Here is a 27639-nt window from a genome sequence, read left to right as displayed (position 1 = left end):
AAATATATACATATTCAAGTTTAGACTGTTTCAATATTTTGATGTTTAGATTAGAAATGTTATATTAATTCAGTCACAATTTCTGATCATGAACCATTTGTAAAATTGGTTTCAGCAGGAAAAAAATCTCCTTTTAGAGGGAGAAGGTGTTTTAAAACATCTTTGTTAAACCTTCAGTTTATAAAACAACAACAAAAAATGTAGATACATTTTTTCAAAGAAATGGAAGATTGACTAATGTGAGGATTGTTTAGAATGCATGTAAAACATTTATAAGTGGCAAAATAATAGGCTATGCATTCTGGAAGAAAAAAAATGAGAGACTCGCAGTGTAAAAAGTTAGAAAAAGAAGTAAAATAGTGTGTGCTAGAAATCACACTTTGGAAGTGTATCATGCATTTAGATTGGTTAAATTGGTGTTCGATTATATTTTGAATTGTGAATATTCAAGTGTATCGAGGAAATGTATTGGAAAAAGGAGAAAACCTGTTCAACTTTTGCCTTCTTGTTTAAAACAGCTGTTATAAAGTAATTTAGTTCCTACAATAAGAGATTGTTTAGGGATAATGCATAGTGCTTATAATGACTTCATTCTCAATGTATGAGTTTTATACAGGCTGATAAAACAATTGAGCAGAAGAGCTCTTTAAAAAAATGGAATAAATCTTCCAGAAATGTTGTAGGAATCTCACTGAAGAGATTTAGTTACACCTTGAACATTATAGGACTTTTTTTTTTTTTTTACAGTAGTGCAATAATGTAACATAGAAAGGGAACTGGGTCAGACATGATATACATAGAGTGATTTTTTTTTTAAAGAGCTTGGTTCCTATTTTATTAGAGATATATAAGGAATCTTTTGAAAAAATGGCCTTTCCGGCCTTTAGCATTTTGGCACTCTCCTGGTATACTGGGACTCTAATGCCTAGAATTTGTTTCCTGTATGGAGTCCCAAAATTTTGGGTGGGTTCCAAATTGAGAAGGCTTCAGTGAATTTCAGTGGTTTCTGTCAAACAAGCATTCATTGATTTAGTTTGTTATTTTGCCTCTCCCTTGTTAACGATCAACTCTTTATTTTCAGGGCATAATCCGCATTTTCTCCTTTTTTTAAAAATGCCAATTTAATTTCCCATCCTAATGATTGCATAATTGGGCAAATAGCTCCCTTATTGCTGAGGAATGAGCCTTTGACACTAGCAGATGTGTTTGAGTTATTTCCTATGGTTGCCTGGAAACGTGCTGATTTAGCCTGCATGTCATTCCTTGCTTAGAGGTTTGAGAAGCTGTTCTTCATGTGAATTGAACTCCAGAAAACGGTGGGGTGGACCTACAGTACACTAGTGGAACTTAGTTCGTTCTGAAATTAACTAGATGTAAGCCAAGACTAACTCATCTCCATGACTTTGATGGCACCTGAGTTCATTTAACTCTGGATCCAATCTTACAGCCTTATGTTGTTGCCGAACAAAACTAGGGCAGATGGGCATTCCCCTGAGGAATAATATTTCATAGGAACTTGGGTCAATAAGTATGAATTTTTGCCCATATTGAAGTTGTAATTTTCCTTTTACCTGAGCCCCATTTCTCCATGTCCTTTCCCTTCAGAACATCAATCTAAGAGGATTCTGGGGGATCCCCAGGTGGAATGTGTTGCTATCACTACTGTAAAATGGAGCAGAAAGGGTATCATTTATTACCCTAGTAATAAATTAGTTTTTCTCCCTAAATAGGTCCTGGGGAAAAGATCAATGGGGAAGAACAGGAGAGGAGTGTGATAACCATCATTGTTAAAAAGTTTGTGTGGTAGTTTTGCCTGTTCTTAAAGATTCTTGAAGCTACCAGACTTAGCAAAAGTCTTCTCATATTGCTGTTTGGAACAACAAGCAAAATCTCAATTTAACAGACTTTAATTTAGTAGACTTAGGTTGCAGCAGGGAAAACATGTCCATGTATGGTTTGTTTCTCTGCATGTATAAATTCCTGTTTGCCATTTTATATAGGAATAAAATCCCATTCACATACCATTGTATGTGACTGTAAAATATGCAGAATATGCACGTGGGAAATCCCACACCCATTTTACACATGTGGAGAAGCTGATTCAGATTTAACAGACAGTCTGCATCATAGGACATCTCTTCCCCCATTACATAAACAGATTGATTTTTGCTATAGCTGAATACTTAATCTTAAATGGTGTTTGTGAAGGAAAGATGTAGAATTGAATGCCAGCATATAGACATAATTTGTCACTCAAGCTGATTTTCACACCAAAACATCTTTATTCCTCTTTTGGGAGACACTTAATAGCTTCCATTGTTTTCCTTTGAAATATATGTACTATATTATATTATGAATGTTGAATCTCTTGAAGAATAAAATAGCCTGGATGGCTTTTTTGCTAAAATCATTTGCATTGCCCTAAGCCATACTTCAACATATAAAGAACAGGCTTAGCACTGTAACTGTGCGCTGCGTAGCCCATGTATAGTAAATGGACAGGCTAATTATTTTGAAAGCATACTAATCACAAGCTGGATGGTACTTTTTAATGTATAGTACAGCAGATTGGAAGGAAAATGTCACCATTCCAGTCTGTAACATATGGTTTGTTTGTAGGAAAAATTATCAGAAACAAAACTATGTTTTTGCCCAAGAAATGGAACAAACAATCTGGGAGCACTTCAAGAAACAATTTTCTACAGATTCCCAATGGCCCTGTTAACATAGCTGTCTGATTTCTTTGTGTTTTAGAAGGAACCTGACAGGAGGCACCTCCCCTGTTTCTCTGTTGGCTTTCAGACTGTTTTTGTTGTTGTTGTTAGATATTTCATGATCTACTCGTTGTAGAATTTGTAGTCATTGCTAGGCTGTTCTTCCACAATACCGCAGATTTTAATACAACAATACAGATGAGTGATTTTCCCTCTGCTGCCAAATGTTGGTTTGGCTCTTAGAAAAGACAGCCGATTTGCTAGTCAGTTCCTCATGAACCTCCTTACACCAACTCATTTTTAAAATCCCTTCCTTTCAGCCATATTTGCTGGGCAGGAGGAAACTGAAATGTGTAACCTTCTTATGTTGTACTGCAGACCACCATAAGGCCTTACAACTTCACTGTGAAAAAAGGAACTTTCTCAGGGTTTAGAGACACAACGGTATTAGTCATCAAATTTGGATATAATTTTATATCAGGTGCAAAATCTTGACAATGAATTATATACTCAGTATTCTGTATTTATATTAAGGATGCTTGAAGATTGTATTTGGACATCAATTTAGAACAAACCAGCTTGAAATGTATCTTCCAAAATAGAAGATGGAAGATGCATTATGTGGATCATACTGCATTGATCATTCAGAAGTTGGTCTCTCCTGAATTTTGCAGTTCACACATGCACACATATAACAGAGAAATAGGTCAGAATGGAATCACTAATTAATATTGTATAGGCAAAACTGATACAGATTGGAAATACTAATTCACAGTCTTTTCCTAGAATGGATTACATATGGATGAAAGATTAATATTGCCTCCAGGATTGAAAAAGAATGTGAGTTATAAGTTGATTTTGTTAATCAACTTACAGCTAATGCTGTCTGTTGGGATGAACAGGACACTGTCTTATTAGGCTCAGCTAGTCTAGGAAGTGACATTAGCTTTCAGCTTGTTCCTTAGACATCTTGGACTTGCCATTGGAAAATTTATCTTTTTCTTTCACTTCCTCCACCCATCTTCCTTACAGGTCATACAATTTTAGTTTATAAGCTTAGGATACACATTTAAAATTGCTGTGAGTGTTTTAGAAGGCAAATGTGGCAAAACCAGAATTAGTGGACCAACCTTTGTCCCACCAGATCATCCATTAGCAGCATTAGTTACCACTACAAGTTGCATCTTTTAGTATATTAAGCAGTTATTAATATATATTAATTATGTATGTATTAATATATAACTGTTTGCATAATAGAAGGAATCCCAATTATTTATATAAATGTATAAAACATTATTCTTGTAAAAGTTCTTTGGATCCAACCAAATCTCATTTTTTCCCCCTTTCTCTCCTTCCCTGTCTCTTCCTCTCCTCCCTCCATGTTTAATTTCAGGATTTTTATATTGCTTTCCTGTGATTTCTCTTCTTGGTCTTTTCCCACAAATCAACACATTCTGTATATATCTCCTTGAACAGATAGATATACTGGTATTTGGTGGTTCTGGTAAGTACTGTATGCTGTTATATATAATATCCAGAACTGCTCAAATTTAGGTGAGAATTTTTATAGTTGTGATTTTTTTTTTTTACATCAGACTGATCTGCCTCTGCCAAAATTCTCTTGTCCACATATCTCTTCAAAGGATGACAGTGGCCTTATCTTTTGTATCTGCTCACCTTAGGTGACAGGCTGCTGCTCAGGAAAAATAATCTGGACTGCAGTAAACAGTACTGTAGCAGTTGATCAAATTGATCACATGCAGTGTCTCACCAGTGGGTCATCTCTGTTCAATGCATAGAGCAAATCCCTATTTTATTCCAGCATCACTGAGTTTTGGACCATGATGATTATTGGCTCAGCCCAGGACTTTTTGCTCTTTCAGGACGTTGCATGACCTAAGAGTTGTGCCTTGGCAGCCCCACTGACCTTGCGATGTATCTCAGAACGCATGAGGCTCCATTGTTCTTCCAAAAATGCTACTGCTGAAACAAACTGCTTGAGATGATTGTGCCATTAGACCAGTCCTGTTATTGTTCTGTGTGGGTGTTCTGCACGCCAAGCATGGATTAACTTTTCAGAACCCATATGTCTACAGAATTAGAATTTAAAATAAGGATCACTTTATTGCCCAGCAACGTTGGAACTGGAAGCTTGACTGTTTTCTAATGATGGAAAACATAAGATGGGTGGTAGTCATCCTTGGAGCATAAAGAGATGCAGCAATTGGGGAATCTAGGTATGGAGGCTAACTTCCAGTGGCACACCTCTGCCCTCAACCCCAAATGGCAAAACATGCATGATGATATCACATTACAAAACCACCCTTTTGTATTTGCATTTGCAATGTCAGACGCAAGTATCTAAAGGATGGAGCTTACCTTGGGATGCATGTCTCATTGCCCCATCTCTTTCTAATCTCCTGCAAATGCCTATGTTGATGCTGTTTGTTACTATCTTTTCCTGCGTATTGTATCAACGCAGAAAAGGAAACTGCATTTTTTTTCACTATGAGTTTGTGGTCACTGAATGGCTTACAGTAACCACATATACAGTAGAGTCTCGCATATCCGACATAAATGGGCCGGCAGAACGTCGGATAAGCAAAAATGTCAGATAACACACATTAACAATTGAGTGCGGTAAAAAAAAAAAAAAAAACCCGATCCGCTGCGCCTGTTGCAATCAATTTTTGCGTTGTGGTGCCGCACCGTCAGGAGCAACAAGAAAGAGTACACTCACGCTCGCAAACAAGCGGCACACTTTCTCATCGCCGATTTATGCGTGTTGAGTTTTTTTTAGGGGCGTCAGATAAGACGGAATGTCGGATAAGCGAAGGTCGGTTAAACGAGACTCTACTGTATTATGATAATCATCACATGAATAGTGAGAGGGCTTTATAAGAAATTGAGGCCAACTCCACGGCATTTGGTGGGAATTGGAACTTCCCAAAACACATGAGGCAAGTTTAAAATGTAGTTTCAGATCAGGAACATCTGCAATTTAGGCTATTAATGTTTAAAATGTCCTGTTTGGGTATGATACTTTATTTCCCTAAGATCTTTGCATTTGGGATTCAATTACACTGACTAGGTGGATACACTTAGCACTTGCTGATTTTTCTGTAGCACGTGGCAGCTGTCATGCTGGAATTCCTTGAAGTTAACCAGTTCCTCTGACACTGGGTCTCACTGGGTCTCCCAGCAAATGTACCATTTGTGGTTTTCTTTAACTTGTGTTTTGAGGCTAGTGTTCTTGTCTCTCTGGGTCCAGTAATTCATCTGATTGAATGACCTAATTTAACACATCAGGCAAAACAGCCTTTGTAATAATAGACAGGGGGCTTTTATCATTTTGATTTATCCTATAGCAGTTATATCCAGATAGAAAGAAGTAAATGTTGATTTCTGTATTTCAGCTGTTGCTGGAATGTTCTCTTCACTGTACAGTATTTCTCGAAGCTTTATAGCTGTAATTGTCCTGTACACATTCTGCTTCAATGCAGTTAAGGTAAGGAGGAGTGATGCTGATAGCAAAATAGGTTAGGATTGCTAGTGGCTATGGCATTGTTTTCTCTATTTTTCTATGTCTAGACACCTGTATGAATGTAATCCTGATTTGCATGATTTTTCCATCCTTATAAGGGAGGGTCTGCACTGGAGGATGGGGAGGAAGTGGGTAGCAGAGTTTGTCATGAACATCATGTCTTACACACAACTTTAGCTGTGAGGGAGAAATATATTCTTGTAGTCCACCATACAAAGATAGATAGATTGATAGTTCGATAGATTGATGGTCACCCAGCTCCATAAGACTCTAGGTGGGGTACATATTAAAAGATGGAAAAACAAAACCAAAAAAAAGAACTATGTAAATCCAGATAAAGCAATTCTTCAAACTGACAAAATCTTATAAGAGGCTCGACACCTACCGTACCCCAAGGCCTGGGGGAAAAGTCAAGTTTTCAAAGACTCTTAAACATCATCAAGGTGGAAGCCATACAGCTTGCCCCCTCTGCTGTGTACAAGCTAGGCCTTGGTCTCTTGTTAAGATAGAGAAAAGGAAAAGGAAAAAAAAAAACAAAAAAGGAGGAGCTGGGAAATTTTTTAATGAGATTATGGATGGGGAAATACGAATTTAATGGAAACCCATTTATATAGTTTGTGTTCTCTGTGAGTTAACTGAACTTTCAAGGTCTCTTTGATAAATAGTGTTAAGGATAATCCTTTTAAACATGTCCTGTCATTTGCACATCTTTCCGCAGGCTAATAAGCTAAATTACAGCAGGCAGGTGGTTTTGTAGATAAGCAATCTTGTCCACAGGCTGGCCTTCCTAGAGCTTTGAAATGTGCTTATAATGCTGCTACCCTGAAGTTAGAGAATGCTGTAAATGATTTACAAGATATTTGCTGCAAATTACATACATTAACTGTAGACCTTCCACTTACACAGGAAAATTACGTATAATTTGAATTTTTATTGCCTTTTCATTTTTGAAGATATTTGTAAGCAGAATAATTATTTGTTCTAAAATGATACTATGTATTTCATGTCCTGACCCCAGTGTACTCTAGTATTGGCCTTTATATACCTCTTTATAAAAGACTTCTACCTGTTTTTTTTTTTAAGCATGACATTACATGTTGAATGGGTAGGTAAATTGCAATTCAGGACTTACTTGCCATAAACTGATGTCTGCTACCAGTTCAGCCAATTATGAATACATTCATAATGCATATGCTAAGCTGCCTGTACTCCTTCCAGATGCAAGAAAGAACACAAGTGTGTTTTCTTTCCAGAGACATATTTACAGTCTAGACCAACATATTGGGTTAGTATGATGTGTGAACTCAACCCTTGTGGTTTATAAACCATGGTTTATAAATTAATGTGATGAGTAAACTCGGCTACTGTGGGTTCTTCAATAAATGAAGGTAAAGGAAATAATGGCTTTGAGCAATGGATGAACCCAGTGGGCTGTTAACATTGTGATATGGATGTATGACCCATACTCTTCAAACTAGCAGTTTAGTCAGTATGATCCGATGCCTTCACTGGCTGGGAATTCCAATCCAATAACATGGAGTCTAATGCATATGGAGGGTACCAGGTTGGAAAAAGCAAGAACTGGTGGCAATGATTTGGTATTCTTTATAAAGGGCAGGGAGAGGAATGCCTGAGAGGCATGGTCACCTCCTACAAAATAGGAAAGCTAACATTTTCCAGGTTTTTCTTGTTTTTGGGGAGAGGGCTGTGGAACTTTCCTTTTTCTTCAATAATCCTACTTTTAGCACTTATACCACAGTTCTGTGTATTTTCTCCTTTGGAATGGCATGAAATTATTCTGCTAGATTTTAACAATCAGACTATTGAATTTTGTTGTATAGTCATAATGTTTCAAAATAAAAATGGTTTTTGGAAGATGAAGACATCTTGGGGCAGTACATTGTCTGTTCTTGCTATAAACTAATACAGGTGTCACAGAAAAATGAAAATGTCAAAAAATGTAAGATAAGTTTAGAAGACAGAATGAGAACATTTTCCATTCAAAATAGCATTCAGCTCCCTGTGAAATGTAAAATCCAATGGTTTTAAAGCTGCCCAAACAGTACTCTGTGCCTATGTTCATGGATTATTGATTCATAGTACTCTCTGCTAAAGGGTCTTTTCCACTTGGACATTATTCAGTAATGTATCCAGATTCTGATATGTTACTACAGATCGTTCTCATGCTCCAAATATAACTTGGCCAGCCATTAGGGTGATTTTTTTTTCCTTTTCCAAAAATGAAAGTGGATTCTTAGTTCTGTGATGGCTACGGCATTATTCAAACTCTGTGCAATCCTGCAGTGTCACAGCATATGCAGAGTCATGTGAATCCAACAAAAAAAGACCAGTGGGCTTATGTAGCGCTTCTCTTTCTCCTTAGGAGTAATTTTTCTAGCACAAATGGAAATCCCAGATAGAGATATAGATGGAAAGTTCACAAAGTAGAATCTATTGATGCAGAGATGCTTTTCAAGCATCAGGTATTCAAGTTGTCATTCTTAGTTTTAATGATAGCCTTCTTGACTGTTGTGTCTCAAGCCACCATAGTAAAACCATCATACAGGTGAATTTCCCATTTCTGTAGTGGGCATCTTGCCATCCAGACTTGGTCACAATTAGGATAATAAATAGATAGTTCAGATAAAAGAGCTAGAAAAGCATGTCTGACAATTTATGACTACTTTATTATTGTCTTGGGCTTTTGAATAATCCTCTTGTAATAATGTATGTTTTACTAGTTAGTTAAGTCAGTAACATGGGTCAGGCAATTTGGTGCTCTAGATTTTATGGACTGCAATTTCCACAATTCTTTGCCATTGGTCATGGTAGCTAAGATTGATGGGAGATAGTCAAAACATCAGGAGCATACCATAGAGCATTTTCTGCACTCCCATTAAGAATCGCAGTTGGGGTTTTCTTCTTTTCCTTTCCCATTCAGGTTTCATTTTGTATCATTTTCATATTGTAAGCCCGAGACAGGGACCTTATTGATTTCTAAATAATTCTGAGATCAGGACACTTTCTGAGTAAAGAGTGGGATATAATGCTTCATTAAATTAATCAACTCCAGTACTTCTTTCCTCATTTGTTGTTGATTTTTATTCTGCCTCCTTAAAAATAAATGGTAATCTTTTCTGATCCATGCTTCGCAATGTTTGGTTCTTCAGCATGCACTGAGCTGTGGCCCTTTCTCTGAGTTTAATTTTCTTGGAAGCTTACCAGCTACCTAATATGGTTATTTATAACATGACTGTGACATTAATTCTACTAAGAAATAGTGGTGATATGGGGGTTCAAAATTGCCTTTCCTCTGAATCCTGGGACAGATCAGGATTTGTCAGGAAGTATGAGGACTTCCTGTCCAATGGATTTCTCGATAAGCTGTCTCAGATTTCATCACTCTCACAATTAGCTCTAGAAGTGGCAGGGACAATTTCCACATATTCTTCTAGTATGGAAGCTAGTAGTCTTTGACTACTATTACTCAGTCGTATCAAATCACTTATTCTTGAAGGTTTTTTAACACAAGAACTGAGATTGTTATTTTCAGGTATATCTTTCAAATAATATCATAATTCATTAAGTAACTTTCATAGATAAACACAACAAATTACTATCAACATATAAAAATAATTCAAAATATATGAAAGTGCTTTAAAACCAAGCTGTAAACTGATAAAACTTTTCAATAGGTAATGCTGCCTGGGAACATGCTGGGTGGTTTTAATCAGAGATAGGAAGTTTGGAGAGAGCTTACTTTTATATTGCTCATTAGTTAATGAGTAATGAGATATTCACTGATGCTCAACTTTCTTTGATAATGGGTGATAAATTACTGAAAGAAGAAAGGAGAGGGTTTTTTTGCTATTTTTCCCACCACTTTTCATACAGCAACACTATCATTCTGTTCTAGAAGATCTTCCGAGCAAGTTCTGTTCTAGATTCAACCCAGCTGACTTTTATTTTGCACTTCCAAATGCATTCAGAATAGCTAGTGGTGATATGACGGTTTTTTGCAGAACAAGGATTTTTTTTTCATTTTAAATTAAATTTATGTAATTTAAAAATGTACGCAATTTATTTAAATGTAATTTAAATCTGTGTAATTTAAAATTTTATGTGAGGGGGAAAAAAGTAGCCTTTTATGATTTTCCTTGTTTCTTTTACTTAATTGCCAATTTTAAAGGTATTGTGGTTTGCATAATTAGATACCATGTCTGAAATATCACAACTTCATTAGCTTGATGAAATGCAATATAGTTTATTTAATATGTGAAGTAACAGTTTAACTATTGTAAATTCCAGCATGTTAACAATATTTAGCTTATTTCTGTAGTGACTTTAAATAGACAACATAAAGACTTCCATATTCCTTCCATCTCTGTCTCCTCTTTATCTGTAGGAACCGTGGGATGCTCAACATATTCCAGCGCTGTTCTCTGCCTTTTGTGGGCTTTTAGTTGCACTTTCTTATCATCTGAGCAGGCAGAGCAGCGATCCATCTGTTCTAGTGTAAGTCATCGCCAGTGTTTTTTCCGTCTCTGTTACTATGGCTTAGGCTATAGAACTATGTAGTAAAGTAGTTTTATTTATTGTACAAATTTATATGGCCACCCATCTTAATCAAATAACTTGGGGCAGCCAACAAGCATAAAAAGAGAACATACATATAAAAAGAACAGAAAACAAAATAGCAGACACCAGGTAAAAAAATAATTCTTCATTTAGCACAAAAAGGCAAAATGGTCTCCTTTAACATGCAGTCAGCTTCCAAAAGGACAGGGCCACCTTGAACTCCAGGGGGAAAGCTGTTCCATAGGGCAAAAGCGTGACAGAAAAAGCATGCCTTCTAGGTCTCATAAGATGACACTGTTTCGCAGGAGGGACCTGGAGCACGCCCACCCTGCTAGATCCAATGGAATGGGCAGAAACTACCCGAGACAGGTGGTCTCTCAAGTATCTTGGCTCCATGCCATGTAGGGCTTTATTGGTGATAACCAGCACCTTGAATTGCAGCCGGAAACCTACTGGAAGCCATTGCAACTTACATAACAGTGGTGTTATATGAGTGTGCCATTGTGCACCCAAAACTGCTCATGCCGCCACATTCTGGATCAGCTGCAGTTTCCAAATGTTCTTCATGGGCAGCCCCATATAGAGTGCACTGCAACCAGGAAATGTCTTAGGTATGAGTGGTCATGAACAGAGCCTCCCAATTCAGGAACAGGTACAAGAGGTGCACAAGATGGATTTCTTCAAAGGCCCTCCTGGCTATAGCAACCACCTGCTCCCTCAGCTGGAGCCATGAACCCAGGAAGATCCCCATATTGTGTGCCAAGTAGGTCGGAAGAGCAGTACCCCTTCCAGAGTTAATTATGGAAGCTTTCCAGATATTGGAGTGGGGACCCTTGAACCCACAGCCACTTGGTCTTACTAGGGTTGAATCAGAGCCTGTTCCTCCTCTTCCAGACCCTCATAGCCTCCAGCCACTGGAAAAAAAAATCTCAAAAGCAGCCAGAGGCAGAAATGTATAATTAAGCATTGTTGACATACTGATGATACTGAGCCCTGTGCCAATGGATGACCTCATCCAGTGGCTCATGTAAATATTAAATAGGTGTGGGGAGAAACAGCCCTGAGACACTCCAGAAATCAGGAGCCTAAGGCTAGTCCTCTGCCACCTCCAACACCAACTGGAACTGATTCTGGAGGAATGAGAACCACTTAAGAACAGTGCCCCCCAGTCCTGAATCCCTAAGCCAATCCAGAAGGATACTATGGTCAATTGTATTAAAAGCCACCAAGAGATCAAAGAGGGACAGGGCAGAGCCACAACCCCATCCCTGGCCCACCACCTGGCTGTTTTTAGCTTTTAAAGTAAAACTACTTGAAAGAAGAGATGTACAAGTAATCCTCATTTAGTAATTGTCTCATTTAGCAGCATTCACAATTAGAATGATGATGAAGTAACTGTACGACCAGTCCTCACAATTATGACCTTTGCAGGTCTCTAAAACAAAGCTGAAGATCATAAGCATGGTTGTGGGTTCATTTAGCAATTGCTTCGTTTAACGACTGAGTTGCCGATCCCAATTGTGCTAGCTAAACGAGGACTACCTGCACTACAGTTAAGTGCAATATCATGAGGTCCCTAAATCAAGACTGTTCAAGTCATTTTCTCTACTATGTACACCACATATAGAAACAGAATAGATATTTTAGAAGGCAGAGAGCTTGGGAGGGATGATGAACTCACTCCATGAAAGCAGTATAGTTTGCCTTAGTATTTTGGTGTATGCATAGTTCAAGTTAGCCTTTAGTGTCCTCTGTGACTTTTGAAGTTGCTCCACCTTCCCTATTTGAATGTCCATTGCAATCAGCATGTGGCACTCATACTTTCTGCACTACTCAGTAGTGCCCTCTGGTAAAGGTGTAGATATCTGCCTCTCACCAAAAAAAACAGAACAAAAAAAACCACTATCACATATATATATATATATATATATATATATATGTGTGTGTGTGTGTGTGTGTGTGTGTGTGTATACCCTCAAAAGGGTATATATATGTATATGTGTGTGTGTGTGTGTGTGTGTGTATATATATATACCCTCAAAAGAGGGTGGAGAAAAATACATCGGTCAGATTTTACAGAACAATGTGGGAAGTCTGTCTCTGAGACAGTTATCTGTCTGCAGTTGAGAAGGACTGCAAGATTTTATCTACACAAAATGTTACATTTGTGATTGGTTTTCTGTAATTTTATTCAGAATTGCATATTTTTTTAAAAATTCTTCATTTAAGTTTGCAAAGGTGGCTTAGATTTTTGAAGGGACATGCACACAGCCACCTTGCCCTGGCTCTGAGATGGCCAGCTTACCAGTCATTGAGGACATGTCTTTACAGCAGAACATCCATCTTGAATGCACTTAAGCGGACTGTAGCTAAATCAAAGAGATCTGACAGGAAACTAGTGCTTTCCAGTCGGAAATGAAATAAGTCATCCCCTATGCAAACATACTACATTGCATGGATCAGAAACTTGAGGGAAGTCTGTGATCTGATGGGCTCCAATTGCCTGCTGCAGAGCCACTCCCTCCAATCTGATCACAGAGCTTTGTGTTTCTGCAATTTTTCCTTTGTCTGGTGGAAAATTGTTCAACCAGCAGCCCTTGTTTTGTTTTGTTTTGTTTTAATTTTATTTCATTTATTTTAGAATAATGACTTTGTGGAAGGTATTCCTCAAGTAGGATGTTCCTCCTGGTTACCACTGCCAGGAGCCACCAGAGTGATCCCTGTCTTTACCTCTGTGCTGACTGGAGAGCATTGCTGCCTCTCCTACATGTCATGGGGTGGTAGCAGTGCTCTCCAGCAAGAGCTGAGGTATGGTTAGGGATTGCCAGGGTGAAAGGCAGTGAAGAATCCATGCTGGGGTATCTCATTCCTGTGCTCCTGTCTTTGAGTGAGGGCAGGATTTTGCTGTTTCCATTGTTGAGGCATGGCAAAGGGACTGCTCTGGGGACAATGGTTTTCAACCGACTTCCCTTCTTGAACAAAACACATTTCTGAGCTCTAGCCTGGTTTTTATTATTTGGGTTTGTGACAATTATATTTATTTCTTGTCCATAGTGATAGTCTTATTAAAAAATATAAAATAAAAGATCTAGGTACCCATCTCCTGAGCTGATAAATTGTTACTTCAATAAGCTAGGGGGAAAAAAAAATTACTATGGCTAGGATTGTTTCATTTGCAGGAAATTAATGTCCTAATTAATTTTCATTTGTTTTGTAAATTAGGTCTCTTATTCACTGTAAATATTTTCCACACCTTATAAAGCAACATTTTGAAGAGCCACAAGTTGATCCACTTCCTGAGAAGATGAGAGAATCAGTGGTAGGCTTCCTTTTTTTTGGGGGGGGGGAAGTCTTATTGGGGCCTTTGTGAAGGTATCATCTGAAATGCCATAGCCATTGTATGATATTGTATTAAATTGCTCAAATTTCTGGGGAGAGCTGTAAACTGGTCCAGATGGATTCTTTGTTGAATGACAGAAGAAGAACAGTTTCAGGGACACACTGTTGCTCTTCTTCCTTACTCTCAGATTTTCCTCCACTCCAACTTACATAAAAAAGTAATTGGGATTCTTTACTGTTTTAAGATGCTTCAAAGCAACCTATTTACTTTTTTATTACCAAAAATTCTGTAGGTTTTTTTTTTTTTTTTTGCCTTTGAGTCAGAGTTGACTTCTGGCAATTACATGAATGAGTCCATGCAATTTCCTAGGCAGCATTTTGAGAAGTGGTATGCCATTGCCTTCTCCCTTGGGCTGAGAAGGAATGACTGGCTCAAGATCACCCAACTGACTTTCATGCCCAAGGCAGGACTTGAATTCAGGTTTTGCTGCTCTGAGTCCAGCATCTTAATCACTCAACCAAACTGGGTCTCATGCCTCTCAGTAGTCTCAATTAGTTGTAATAAAACAACCCATGATGGCACCCCAGTGTAGCTTAGGTATCCAAAGCTTGTCTAAAATGAAAAGTTTTCAACATTTGCCTGAATGCTGGAAGAGAAGGGACCAGGCACACCTCTGGGGACAGATTCTTGGAGCTGGTTGGTGAAAGCATTCAATGCAGAACTCCAATTCAACACTGCATCCATCCGGAGACATCCATGCAGAGTTCTTTATGTATTTGGAATTTGGTGTGATTTGTAGTTGTATGTTGTCCCAGGAAAACCTATGCCTTTTAACAACATTTATTAGCTGGGAAAGGTGCTACCAGGCTCCTCCTGATTCTCTGGGGACAGAATGTCGTATCATGTGAGGGTTTATACAGAGAAACCCTGCTTTCTCATCCATGCCTCTCTTATTTCACACTGGAGCAGAACTTTGAACTTACTGTGGGAGTGGAGGTAGTAATAATATATACAGTATTAGAGATATATACTGCCTTTTCCATGTGAACATTAGTAACCATTCTCTAAAAAATATGAACAGTTTAAACTGAAAGGATGGAAGAGATATATGGTTAGATTTAATACTTTTAAAATTCAAAGCAGTCATGGCAGGCCTTTGGTCTTCATCAGTGCAGCAGTGCCAACAGAGACAGTGGTGTGCTGGAGCTGGCTTGTACTGGCTCACGAGAGTCGATTGTTAAGCTGAGCTGTGGCATTTAGCACACTAATCAGCAGCTAATGGTGTAGTGCAACAGTAACAATGATGCTGGCAGAGCTGGTTGTTATACCTTTATTGGCATACCACTGAGCAGAGAGTAAGGCAAATGCTATGGTTGGATTCAAAGGCAAAAAGGTATTTTGGGTGCATGGGGCATGCCCCTAGAACCTGTCTGAAACCCCTTAAGGCAACTGAATCCTTTCCTGAGATAGTGAAGCTGCCCTCCACAGCTGTTGGGTGATTCCTCGAAAGCACATTTTTTGTTCTAGGAATTGCTTCTTGGTCTGCAGCTTCGAAGCATATTTTTTGCCTTTGAATCCAAGGTGCTATACAGCTCTGGCAAAGATAAATTGATCGTTTCCCTCTATGCTGCTTGCATTGAGTTGTTCTTCCAGAGATTTTAGTGACTCATTAGGGAGTTTTAGGAAATAGCGTAAGGCACATAGATTTATCTGTATTGAAGAGGGACAATAGCTCAGTATCGCTCCCCTCCCAGTCAAGAAAGCAGTTTTTGAGACATTTGCTGTGTAGGAAGTATAGAATCAGTGGGCCAAAGTCATAATCACATTGCTATTGTTCTACTGTTAGGTTTTGTTGTGAAAATCGGCTTCTCAGGTCCCATATCTACCAAGGAAAATAGGCATCATTGGCTAGGTGTTCACTGTGCTTATATAAAAAGTTCAGAATGTAAAAAAGTTATGAATAGCCTCTATTGGCATCAGCACCCCTTCCTTCCTTCCTTCCTTCCTTCCTTCCTTCCTTCCTTCCTTCCTTCCTTCCTTCCTTCCTTCCTTCCTTCCTTCCTTCCTTCCTTCCTTCCTTGTAATTGAAGAAAGTCTGTCCTGCCCCTCCTCCATTTTTTCCTTACAACGATCTTCAGTCATACCTTTAACTGAGAAATGATCTGGCCACTGTGAACATGTTGGTTGTGTCTGAAACTAAAATCAGTTCGTCCCAGTCTGACATCTCTGAGTGCACTAAGGGTTGTTCCTGTATAACCTCATTCATTTAAATTGTCCTTGTGGAGTGGGTGCACTAGATAAACCATGTACCTGGATTCAAGAAGTTTTACCAACACATTGGCCTGAACACTGAACAAATGCAAGGGGGAAGATTCTTTAAAGCCATGACTCCTGTAGTTATTATGCAACTGTTAACTGCAGAGGAGGAAGTAGTTTGATTTTGTAAGTCAAATGAGTCTTTACTTGTATTCTTATATTTTAAAAATTATATTCACAGAGGGAAACCTTGAGATCAGATCTCGTTGTGTGCTCTGTGGCTGCTGTGCTATCATTTGCAGTCAGTGCCAGTACCGTTTTCTTGTCATTAGGGGTTAGTATTACCATTTCTTTCCTTCTGTGTTGTTATTTTTTAAGATACTATATCTGTTATTCAAAGCAACTTGATACTGTATCAGACTGCTTTAAAAGTCAGAGCAGGGTAATAGATGTTTGCTTGTGAGAGGTAACGGGTATTTCATATTATTTCATGCACTAAGAGTCTAGTTACAAATATATAGCAATTATAGCATAATGGCACTAAGAGATTTTGTGGCAGCAGTAACAAATCCTTTGACACAACATGGCTGAGGTAATGTTATGTTTGGGAATATTTATGAACGTTCTAAATGTTGAGGAAAATGGTCAACTATGAGACATTCAAGGCTGTCCTACTTTCCTGAATTGAAATGGGAAGTCAGTTTGGCAGGAAAAAAACGACGACTTGAAAAGAAGAGGGCTAATAGTGGAGACATGCAGCTGAATGAAGGAGGATCCAAGAAAAAGAAAGTAGGTCACCTCTAGGGATCTGCAAAACATTTTGAATTTGAAACATTTTGAATTCAAAATGCCTGATTTCAAGTTTGGAACATTCGTTTTATGTGCATCACAAGCTATTTCATTCATATTGGAAGGGTTTCAAGCTCAAAATGGAACATGCCAGACTCCAAACAGAGCTATTTTGAGCTCAAAACACATCTTGAATGGTCTAAAATAGCTTATTTTGGGATTTGAGTCTGTTTCAAGTAGGAAGCTTTGAATCTGCTGCTATTTGAATTTAAAATGTTTTATATTCCACCAGTTAGCTACGTCTTTCCTTCACTGCCAGTCATTTTCTGTCTTCTTTTCCTTCTTATTACCCCCTTGATCCCACCCACGATCTGCCACCTCACTCTTCCCATTTCATTCCTTCTCGCTACCATCTGTTTTCTCCTTACCATTGACCATCACTTTCTTTTCCTTTTCCTCTTTCTCATTGCCAGCACTAAATGCTGTGTGGGCTGAGGTAGGGCAACAGCCCCACACATCCTATGTTAAGGTTTAAGGTATTTGCCTAGGTTAGCAGCAACCTATTATTTCCTGCTTTGCAAATACCCCACCAGTGAAAGCACCAGTGCAACAAGAGCCTGTCCCCTTACTAATTTATGGCTCTCAGTGTGGATATGCTTCAAGACCGTAGCTGATTGGTCACTGACAGGCTAAGGAAGTATACTATGCTCTACAGTGGCGTGCACCTGACTACCGGCTGAACTGACAAGCCAGATGTTCCTTGTCCTGGTCTGTCATTTCAGCAGCAAACCCAGTGGGGCCTGGGGTCCTTACCTGGTGTTCTGTCTCTAAGGGCATAGCTGGCATTTATGATAGTTTCCTGAAGCAAGCACACTTCAATCCGAAGGCTATAAAGCTGGCTTGTTTCTATAAGCCATAGTTAAGAATTTGGGTATAACAGTAAACTGCAGATGTTTAAAAATGGAAGTGAACATTACTTAGCCACCACAGGATGAACTTTTTAAAGTAAGATTAGCCAGATGTCAAGCAATGGTTGTTGGAAGTGGGTGTTTTTTTTTCTTTTGAAAGGGCACTATTTCAAAGGATGCAGCAATATGTGTTATTATGCCAGAGATTGTGCAATGTCTTACAATAATATCTTGTATTGTTTATATTATAGTAGTGAATTCATTGGTAAACCAGTGACTATTGATAAGTTTAAAATATAAGATAGATTTTTTTTCTTTTCCTTCTTAGATTGTATTTTTAGTTTGTATTTTTATTTTTTTATTTCTTTATTAAGATTAAATATTGTTTTGTTACCAAAAAATAAAGATATTTTAATTTTAAAAAAAGGTTAGCCTAGCCTTCCCCAATCTGATTCCCTCCATATATTCTACATTAGGATTATTTCTGCATCTATCATGGACCCAAAAAACTTGTGGTCCAGCGCTTTTAGAAGGGCCCAAGGCAGGGAAGGCTGGGTTAACTTTATGTTCATGCAAGACTATTTTGTGGAGCATCTATGGGCACTGACAACTAAAGCCAGAGATACGTACAGTGGTGGCACCATGGATGTCTCCACAAGAAGAGGAAAATCAACATGGTTCCATCTATTACTTACAAGATATGGAATAGTACCTACTAATTCATTCACAATTTCAAATAACTCTGTTGTGTTCACCAATATGTATTTGCCCTCCTTTCCAACTTTTATTACAATTTATCAATATTTAGTACATTGAAGGATATATTTTTGTTCCATTTTTGTATTTTGCACACTTCGAGCTCCTCATCTTGCATTCCACTAATATTCCACATGAAGACATTTCCTACCTTTTATCCCTGAACACAATTATGTCTTTTGGCTGTGAACAAATTTCTTGCAAAACTAGAACATTTCTTTCTTCTGTTCTTTTTTTCCTTCAGCTACAGTATTAGAAAATTTTGTACAATGAAACCATTTAATAAAAGAAAATAAAGCTTTTTCTTTCATTTCTCAGTTACCTTTTCAATAATGTACTTTTGGGAAAAAAGGCAATTCTAACTGAAAAAAAGTTTCATCAAAATAATGTTTTAAATTAAAAATGGTTTAAGTACATAACATGAGATTTAGTCTCTTTCTGCTTCCTTTTCCTTTTAATTCAGCAAGTTCTCAGCCTGGTGCTTTTCATTTTTGCATGGACTGTGGGATTCATAACACACTACATAATCCCTCAGCTTCGCAAACATCATCCATGGATGTGGATATCCCATCCTATCCTTAAAAATAAGGAATATCGGCAGAGAGAAGTGAGAGGTATGTAATACATTGGGTCCCCCCAACACAAATGTTTTAAATGATACTGTGTATTATGCTTTACATTAAAGTTAATGTGATTTTTTATGCATTATTGCGAATCATGAAATAAAGAGGAAATTATAATTAGACAGAAGTAGAAATCACTACTAAGTGTAGAGATAATAATATAGAAAAAAAATATAATAATAGCAAAACTATTAAGATGAGCCTTCTCAGTACTTGTTAAAGAGCAGTTTTCCCCAACCTGCTTTCCTTTTCATCAAAACCTGGGGCTGCAGATCTTAGAATTTTCAGCCAGCATGGCCTTCAGCCCAGTTGACTAGGAATTCTAGAAATTGAAGCCCCAACCTATTTGGACGGCACCTAGGTGGGGAAGCCTGCCAGTAAGACACCAGGAGAAGAGATTGGGGTAGAATAGGGCTACCATATCTGGACAGCAAAAATCCAGGGAACCATGAGATTGTAGCAAAGAAATGGAGAAAACTAACCCTTTCTTGCCATTCTTATGCTCTAGACCGCTTGAATGTTTGCTGCTCAAACATGCTAGCTATACTTAGTGGTAATGTTTATCACTCTTAAATGTATTAAGAACATAGGCATCAAATATTGCAAGAATCATCATACCCTTCATGTTTGTATGTTGCAAATTGCTATACATGGAAGCTGCTTGCTAAATTTACATTTGTTCTCTAAGCTATTTTCTTTCATTATTTTCTTTCATCATTTGTAGCTTAGTCTTCAGGATTAATATTATACTGATAGACTTTTACTCTTATCTAATAAAGCTCATCAATTAGTCTTTCTTAAGTTGGGGTTTTCCAGATATGCTGGGTTTCAGTTCCCATAATTTGGAGCCAGTAAAGACCATGCTGACTAGGGAAATTATGGAGTTGAGATCCAACATACTTGGAAGGTACCAGGTGGAAGAAACCTGAATTTCAATGTGAGGTGAAGTGGGATAAGGATATTTGTGATTGTATGCCAACACTCTCCAATATTATTTGAAGAAAACAACTTTGGAATCAACTGGAAGTCAAAATAGGCAACAATTCTAATAATCCTCAAGTGCATGATCATTGTGTGAATTAGCCCTTGGACAACATTATGGATTGATATAATTTTATTAAACTGTAACCAGATAGTTTTAATCCATATATTGATAAACAATTTTAGCAAGCCCTATATTTGTACTTTAGCAAAATGCAACTTTAAGCTTTGTAATAAGATTATATTTTTTGCTCACCAGGTAACACTTAAAAGCAAATAGCACTATTTATTAATAATTTAATTTAATTTATTTAATTTAGTTTATTATTCCCAAATAATGAGCATGACATTGCTGTGTTGAGAAGTAGGGATGGCTGTAAATATCTCTAAAATTACAGGCATAGTTTTAGTTTTCCTGTAAATCTCTCAGCTAGAAGCAACCTTGTCTTTTCATTAACTGGCTGTCTTCAGGGACCCTAAGCTCACTTCAGTTTAGAAACTTCTTGACAAGTTTTGATGGGTCTCCATTTTAATGACTCTCTATGCGTATTTTTTGACATATTAGGTGAAAAGGATGTCAGAAAACAGGATGTTTCTATTATCTCAGTCTCCTCTCAAAATCAAGCTGACAACTGATTTTGTGTAGGGGGAAAAAACAACATCCTAAAAAGAATGCATTATAAGAGAGCAGAAATTAACTTCCAAACAATATCATGGATATAGAGCATACCAGGAAATTCAGATAATGACTACAGCACAGTGTTTCTTGCAGAACAACAAAGAGAGTGTTAAGAAAACATTATCCACATAAAATTAAATTTAATAACAAGTTCTTAATGTGTTGTGACTCGATGGCATTACATGCATTTAAGATGTGAGGTAGCCCTCTCATCTCTTAACGTAAAAGATACAGTACATCAAGTATTCTGTTCTTAATATACAGTATTATAAGATTAAATGCATTTCAAATTAAAAACAAATGTCTCCTTCAAGTCAATCTCAATTCCTTTTCACTTCATGAACATATTGGTGTGGTTTTCTTAGCAACAATACAAAAGTGATTTGCCATTGCCACCTCCTGGAGTGTTTTGCCCACTTTCCAGTCTAGACTACAGTTTAGGATTCTCTTATTGTCTCCAGTCCAATTACTGAAGAGGTTCAGCCCTGCTTAATTTTCTGAGTACCCAAAGTCAGCTGAGGACTGCAGCCCAGCTAAACGTTTCAAGATAGGGTGAGGAACTCATTCCAAATGTAAGCTATAGTAAAAAATAAAAATAAGAGACAGGGAGAAAAACATATATATCACAATTCTGAACAAAAGTTATTTGAACTGAACACCTTCAGTTTAATAACCCGTAGCCCTTAAAATATTGGGTTTTCTTTGTGCTTGCAAATTCCATGATGCAGCTATCTGATTTCATTAGTTGAATGCTGCACACTCACAAGGCTAAGACAAGTCTACAGCAGTTTGTGCCTCCCAATAGCATTGCCTCATTTTTTTTATGGTGCACTTTTCAGCTGTTTCAGCTCCCACTTTACAGAACACTGATACGCTATTTATTTATTCAGGGTTGCTTGCATTCCTGGGCAGTCTTTAATGGACACCTAATTTTTCAGATGATCAGAAACAATCTGAAATATTTTAGGGAGTTTTTAGTGCATGTTTCATATTTTTAAGGAAGAACAAGATATTTAGAATATATTGAAGTAATAACATTCATTATTTTAAATGAATGAATAACCTGTGTAAACTATTAATCTCTTAATGGCGTATAAGAAACTTAGACACTATTTGTTATTTGTATTACACATGATTTCATAAAAGGTTTTTTTTTTTAATTCAGCTGCTGCTCATTTAATGTGGTTTGAGAGACTGTATGTGTGGCTTCAGTGTTTTGAAAAGTACATCTTGTATCCTGCAATAATACTGAACTCCCTCACCAATGATGCTTTTTTAATCAGCAAAAACAAGAAGATAACCTCATAGTAAGTTGCTTATTGTATTTCAAGATGCATCATTTGTAGAATTAAAACTCTCCCCATATCCCAACAACACTGACTGGAACCAGTACTGGAAGAAGGAGAGAACCACTATAACACTGTGCCTCACTCCTAACTCCCTGAGTTGGTCCAGAAGGATATGATGATCAATGGTATCAAAAGCCATCAAGTGTTCAAGAGCAAGGATGGACATACCACTTCTGTCCTGCTCCTGCCAGAAGTCATTCACAAATGAGATCTATGTTGTCTCAGTCCCATCCCAGGCCTGTAACCTAACTGAAAGGGGTCCAGATAATCTTCTTTCTCCAGGGTTCTCTGGAGTTGCACTACAAGGCCTCCAATATGTCCAGCAGTGGTTTCTTGAGGAAGGAGCAGACCACCCCCCCTCTCAAAGATTTTCCTACCTTTACAATCCAGCCTAAATGAATGGATGCACTTTGGAAGTTCAATGATTCATCAGAGAGAAGTTGCAGACATGCTTAGATGCATTATATGTAATGCTTAGATACTATGTAAGATCTAGAAACTTTGACCTGAGAGTTGTTTATCTAATTCTTTGCAGTCTCACTTAGGTAGAAAAATTATGAAAGAGGAACCCAAGGATTACTATATGGAGCTGTTAGACTACAGTAGACTTGGAAATTTGCTTGTGCAAGTTTGTTGTAACAACTTTAACTCTTTCTCTTTCCTTGCAATCTTTACTCCTTTCCCTTCTCCCACAGACTTCATTTCTCTTCAGTTAAGCCGTGTCCAATTAAGCATGCTCTTCAAACTGATTGTGCCTTGCAACAAACTCATATTGATGTTGCCTTCCAAAATGAAATATATATGAGGGAAGAGACTCTGAGAGCCCAAAAGAATTCAGACAGTTCATTCACACAGCACATTTAGCTGACTGCTTAGAGTAACCTCATGTTCTGGTGAAACCTAAAGACCTGCATGATGCTATAGAAAGCAAAGAACAAGTACAAGTACCACTTTTTTTATTTAAAAAAAATAATTTTATTGAAGCTTTTATTAAACATAATGCAAACTAATAAAAAGTAAGCTAGAAGAAAAAAGAAAAAAAACTTCACAAGGTGCAGGAAAAAACAAAACAAGAAGAGAAAAGTAGAAGAAAGAAGAAGAAGAAGAAAGCAACAAAGACAGTGATAAAGAAGTGGCTTCCAACCTTCATCACACCGAGCATAAGCTAATATAGTAACTTTTCACCCTCTTTTAAAGTTACAAATAAAAAAAACCCTCTCTTCTTCCTAAATTTTATCTATATACCTAAATTTTATCTATATACAATCCAGAAATCATTACCTTTTCAGTCTTGGTTCTGCAAAAAGTCCATTGGGAGTTACCAGAAATATCCAAGAAATAGTTTACCCCTGGTCAAATAGTCCAACTTTATATTCCTTATTTTTGCTGTGCACAATCTTGACCTTTAAATCATTCCTATGGCATTGCAGGATTTGATCTTTCATCACTCTTTGGCATTTAAAAGGAGTCTTCAAAGCTTTCACCAGCCTACTTTGTAAATGCCATAAAGAGGCATCGTCCAGGATTTCTTGTCACAGCTGTTCCATGTCCAGATCCTTTTCTTGATTCATCTTTTGTATTCCCATTTTGGTAATCTCAGTTTTGTTGTCTTCCATGCCTTCAAACTCTATAATGTCTATTCCTGGTAAAAGTTTTTTAAAGTTTTTCTCATCATCATCTAAAAGTTTGTCCATTGAAATCTCTATTCTTTCTGAGATATTAGTTATTAATATATCACTCCATGTTTCAAAAAACTCTTTAAGATACGAAAAAGTTAGAGCTGGCTTAGCCATTTTAACTCTTTTCTGCTTGGTCCTTCAGTTTCCTCTAGTGCCCATTTGTAACCGTCATCAAGCCTCAATTCCTAATATGGGCTTAGTTCCATTTCAGTTGTTTCCCACAAGTATATTATTTAATTATATACAGTGGTACCTCGGGATACGAACTTAATCCGTTCCGTGACTCTGGGCGTATCCCGAGTTGGTCGTAACCCGAAGGAAATTTCCCCATAGGGTTCAATGTAAATCCGGTTAATCCGTTCCGCCCTCTGAATTTGGTCGCACCCCGAGGCAAATTTCCCCATAGGGTTCAATGTAAATCCGGTTAATCCGTTCCGCCCTCCGCCCGAATTTGGTCGCAACCCGAGGCAATTTCCCATAAGGTTCAATGTAATTACCGTTAATCCGTTCTGGCGTCCACGGACCACACGGAAAGCGGCCGGGCGCGGCGTGGTGCGGCGCGAAAATGGCCGGGTGCAGCGTGGCGCGGCGTGAAAACGGCGCGGCGCGGCGCGAAAACGGCCCGGCGCGGCGCAGCCCGGCGCGAAAACGGCCCGGCACGGCGCGAAAACGGCCGCGGACCACGCGGCAGGGCCGGAAAAACAGCCGCGGACCACGTGGCACGGGCGGAAAAATGGCCGCGGACCACGTGGCACGGGCAGAAAATGGCCGCGGACCACGTGGCATGGGCGGAAAATGGCTCGTACCCCGAGGCGGAGTTCGCAAACCGAGGTAAAATTTTGGGGCCAGAGCTGGTCGTAACCCGAAAAATTCGCAAGCAGAGGCGTTCGTATCCCGAGGTATCACTGTACTTGTTTTTCAAGTCTTACAGCAAAAAAACCCAATATTCCAAATTTCTCTGATCTCCCAATCCATTTAAAACTTTCTTAAATCAAAATAATTTTTTTGCTTCTTGCCAATTGTATGTTATTATAAATTCATAAGTCTCTGTTTAAAATTTCTTAAATCCAAAGAAGAAGGTAAAACTCACCAGTTGTCAAATGAAGCTCGCCATTTTGAAGATCTCAAATATCCATAAAGTGGTTAAATTGAACATTTCTGAGTGTGATTAGAAAGTGAGTTTATCTGGCTTAGTGTCCTTATGAAAGCAAAGATGTCTTCTCCCTTGGGTCCTGGCACTCAAACCCACAAGAGACCACTGTTCTGTGGTCTTCTCATGAGGAGCTGCTATTCAGAGCTCTCATGGGCGATCTCCCATTCTCTCCTCTGGAGAGATTCAAAGGACCAGTCCACTTGGTCTTTCGTTCTTCACAGCAGCTGTTGTCTCTGCTCATTTGTGGAGGTGTCTTCAGTCAGCCATAACTCACACTGGAAGCCAAATTCATATCAAACACAACTAGGTATCTTGTAAGAGCATGGATGTGTCGCTCATGCAAAATATATTCTCTTGTTTTATAGTTGGTGGGTTATTTTAAATTAACTGGAAAATACTGACACAGTCCTTAATAAGTTGTGTGAGCAGGAATCACGTTATTTTTTCCTCTGAAGTGGTGTATGCTATGAATTCAGAAAGAGGAATCTCCGTAGGTTCTTGTGAATAAAGATAAATGTGATTCCTTTATCTTTAAGCTTTTCCCTTCCTTTTTAGATTTTACTTCTTTACATCTTGATATCACATGGTTGTCTTTAGAGTTCAGCATACCCATCATGTCCTGCTACCACTTTATTACAAAAAAGTAATGTAAGCCTAAGTCTTACTTCTAATATTGTTATTATGCACTAAACATTAGAAAGTTGTTACAAAGTTTACAATAAATAATTAAAGCTTGCCTTCACCAATTTAAAACAACAAGATTATGTGCGTAAAACAAAGGGCATTTTATATTAAGAGACAGAAATAGGCATTCTGGGAGGAACATAAATTTTCTTTCTTGATATTCTAATATTCTAATACTAACAGTATGCTAACGCCAGATTTACAGGTAGTCCTCGTTTAGCAACTGCGGTTTAGCAACTATTCATAGTTACGACAGTGATGAAAAATTAACTTTGCAACCAATCCTCACATTTATGACTTTCGCAGGTCTGTAAAGCAAAGGAAAGCTGAAATAAGATAATAAGCACGGTTGTGATTTCTCTTAGCAACCACTTTGTTTAATGACCGAGTTGCCAGTCCCAGTTGTGGTTGCTAAATGAGGACTACTTGTACTACAGTTAAGTGCAGTATCACAAATTCCCTAAATCAACACTGTGTTCAAGTCATTTTCTCTCCTATAAAAGCTTTCATAAGTCATGATTTAGTGATTGGGATCACTAAACACATTTTTAACAGATAAATAAACCAAATGGAAGCAGGCCTAATGTATATTATGCATCTATTTTAATTTACTTGAATTTTCTTCCCATTTTGTTTTGCAGCTGTGATATCTTTCTAATTACAATTGCGGGAATGAAGCTACTGCGGTCCTCATTTTGCAATCCTGTTCACCAGTTTGTTACATTAAGTTTCACTGTCATCTTCTTCAGGTTTGACTACAAAGGTTTCTCTGACAACTTCTTGTTCAATTTCTTCATGATGTCAATTGTATTTAATAAGGCAAGTGGTTATTTTCAAAACATCATTGCCTTTCAAGTGAATGTTTTCCTGGGTTGAGTTAATCTTTTTCTTTCAAAACAAACAAAAAACAGAACAGAACTGTTGCAATGTTGTTAATGGTAGTGTTATCTAAGTTTTTATCTCATATTTATGTTTAAATAACAATTAAACAAAAGTAAAACCTGCTGATAAAGATCAAGCAGAAATATTGCTGTATCCTACCAGAACTTAAGAAAGAAATAATTTTAAAGTAAACCATCTTTGAAATGTCATGTTGACTTCTGTGTTGACACAATGCTGTCAAAACTTGCAACAGTAAAGCAGCTTTGAAAAGGAGAATTATTAATAAATTGGAACCTGGCTTGCTGAGACACACATGAAAGAGCTGCCTGCTTGAATATTTATTTAACTTTTGGATACTTCTACTTTTTGATTCAAAAGGCTTCTCTGGGAGATTATTCAATTAAATAATCAGCTTTAACATAAATTATTAATTTTTCATTCCTTGTGACTGGAACCGAAAATATCTGTAGCTCAGGGCTGGAATGTGGAATCCTTGGTGCTCTCTGAGCTTGGTTGTTTGCTTGCAGACCTTTTGTTACCCAAGTAGTTAGTGTGGGAGCAAACCCCACACTCACTGGCACGGATGATGTTACCTAGTTGGGTAATAAAACATCTGCAATCAAACAACCAAGCTCAGAGAGCACCAAGGACTCCATGTTTATGTATCTCTGTCCTCCACATGGCTTTGCGCAGTTACTTCAAAGGCATTCCTCAGTTGTTCCTA

The 27639-nt window shown here is 37.8% G+C and overlaps 1 protein-coding gene across 1 annotated transcript in view; it reads left to right on the top strand.

Moving 5' to 3' along the window:
• The window catches only part of PCNX2 (pecanex 2), a 111337-nt gene that overhangs the window by 33201 nt on the left and 50497 nt on the right, over positions 1–27639 (top strand). Inside the window, 8 exon segments of the mRNA XM_088143561.1 lie at positions 4108–4218; positions 6131–6222; positions 10664–10773; positions 14059–14155; positions 16674–16766; positions 19349–19499; positions 22334–22475; positions 26675–26852. Coding sequence (XP_087999687.1) covers positions 4108–4218; positions 6131–6222; positions 10664–10773; positions 14059–14155; positions 16674–16766; positions 19349–19499; positions 22334–22475; positions 26675–26852 — 974 coding nt within the window.

The sequence above is a fragment of the Python bivittatus genome, unplaced genomic scaffold, assembly GCF_059951505.1.
Source record: "Python bivittatus isolate LINGU-HERP-01145 unplaced genomic scaffold, Pbiv_v1 ctg000020_np1212, whole genome shotgun sequence".
Taxonomy (NCBI): Eukaryota; Metazoa; Chordata; class Lepidosauria; order Squamata; family Pythonidae; genus Python; species Python bivittatus.
This window is presented reverse-complemented; position numbering and strand designations above follow the sequence as displayed.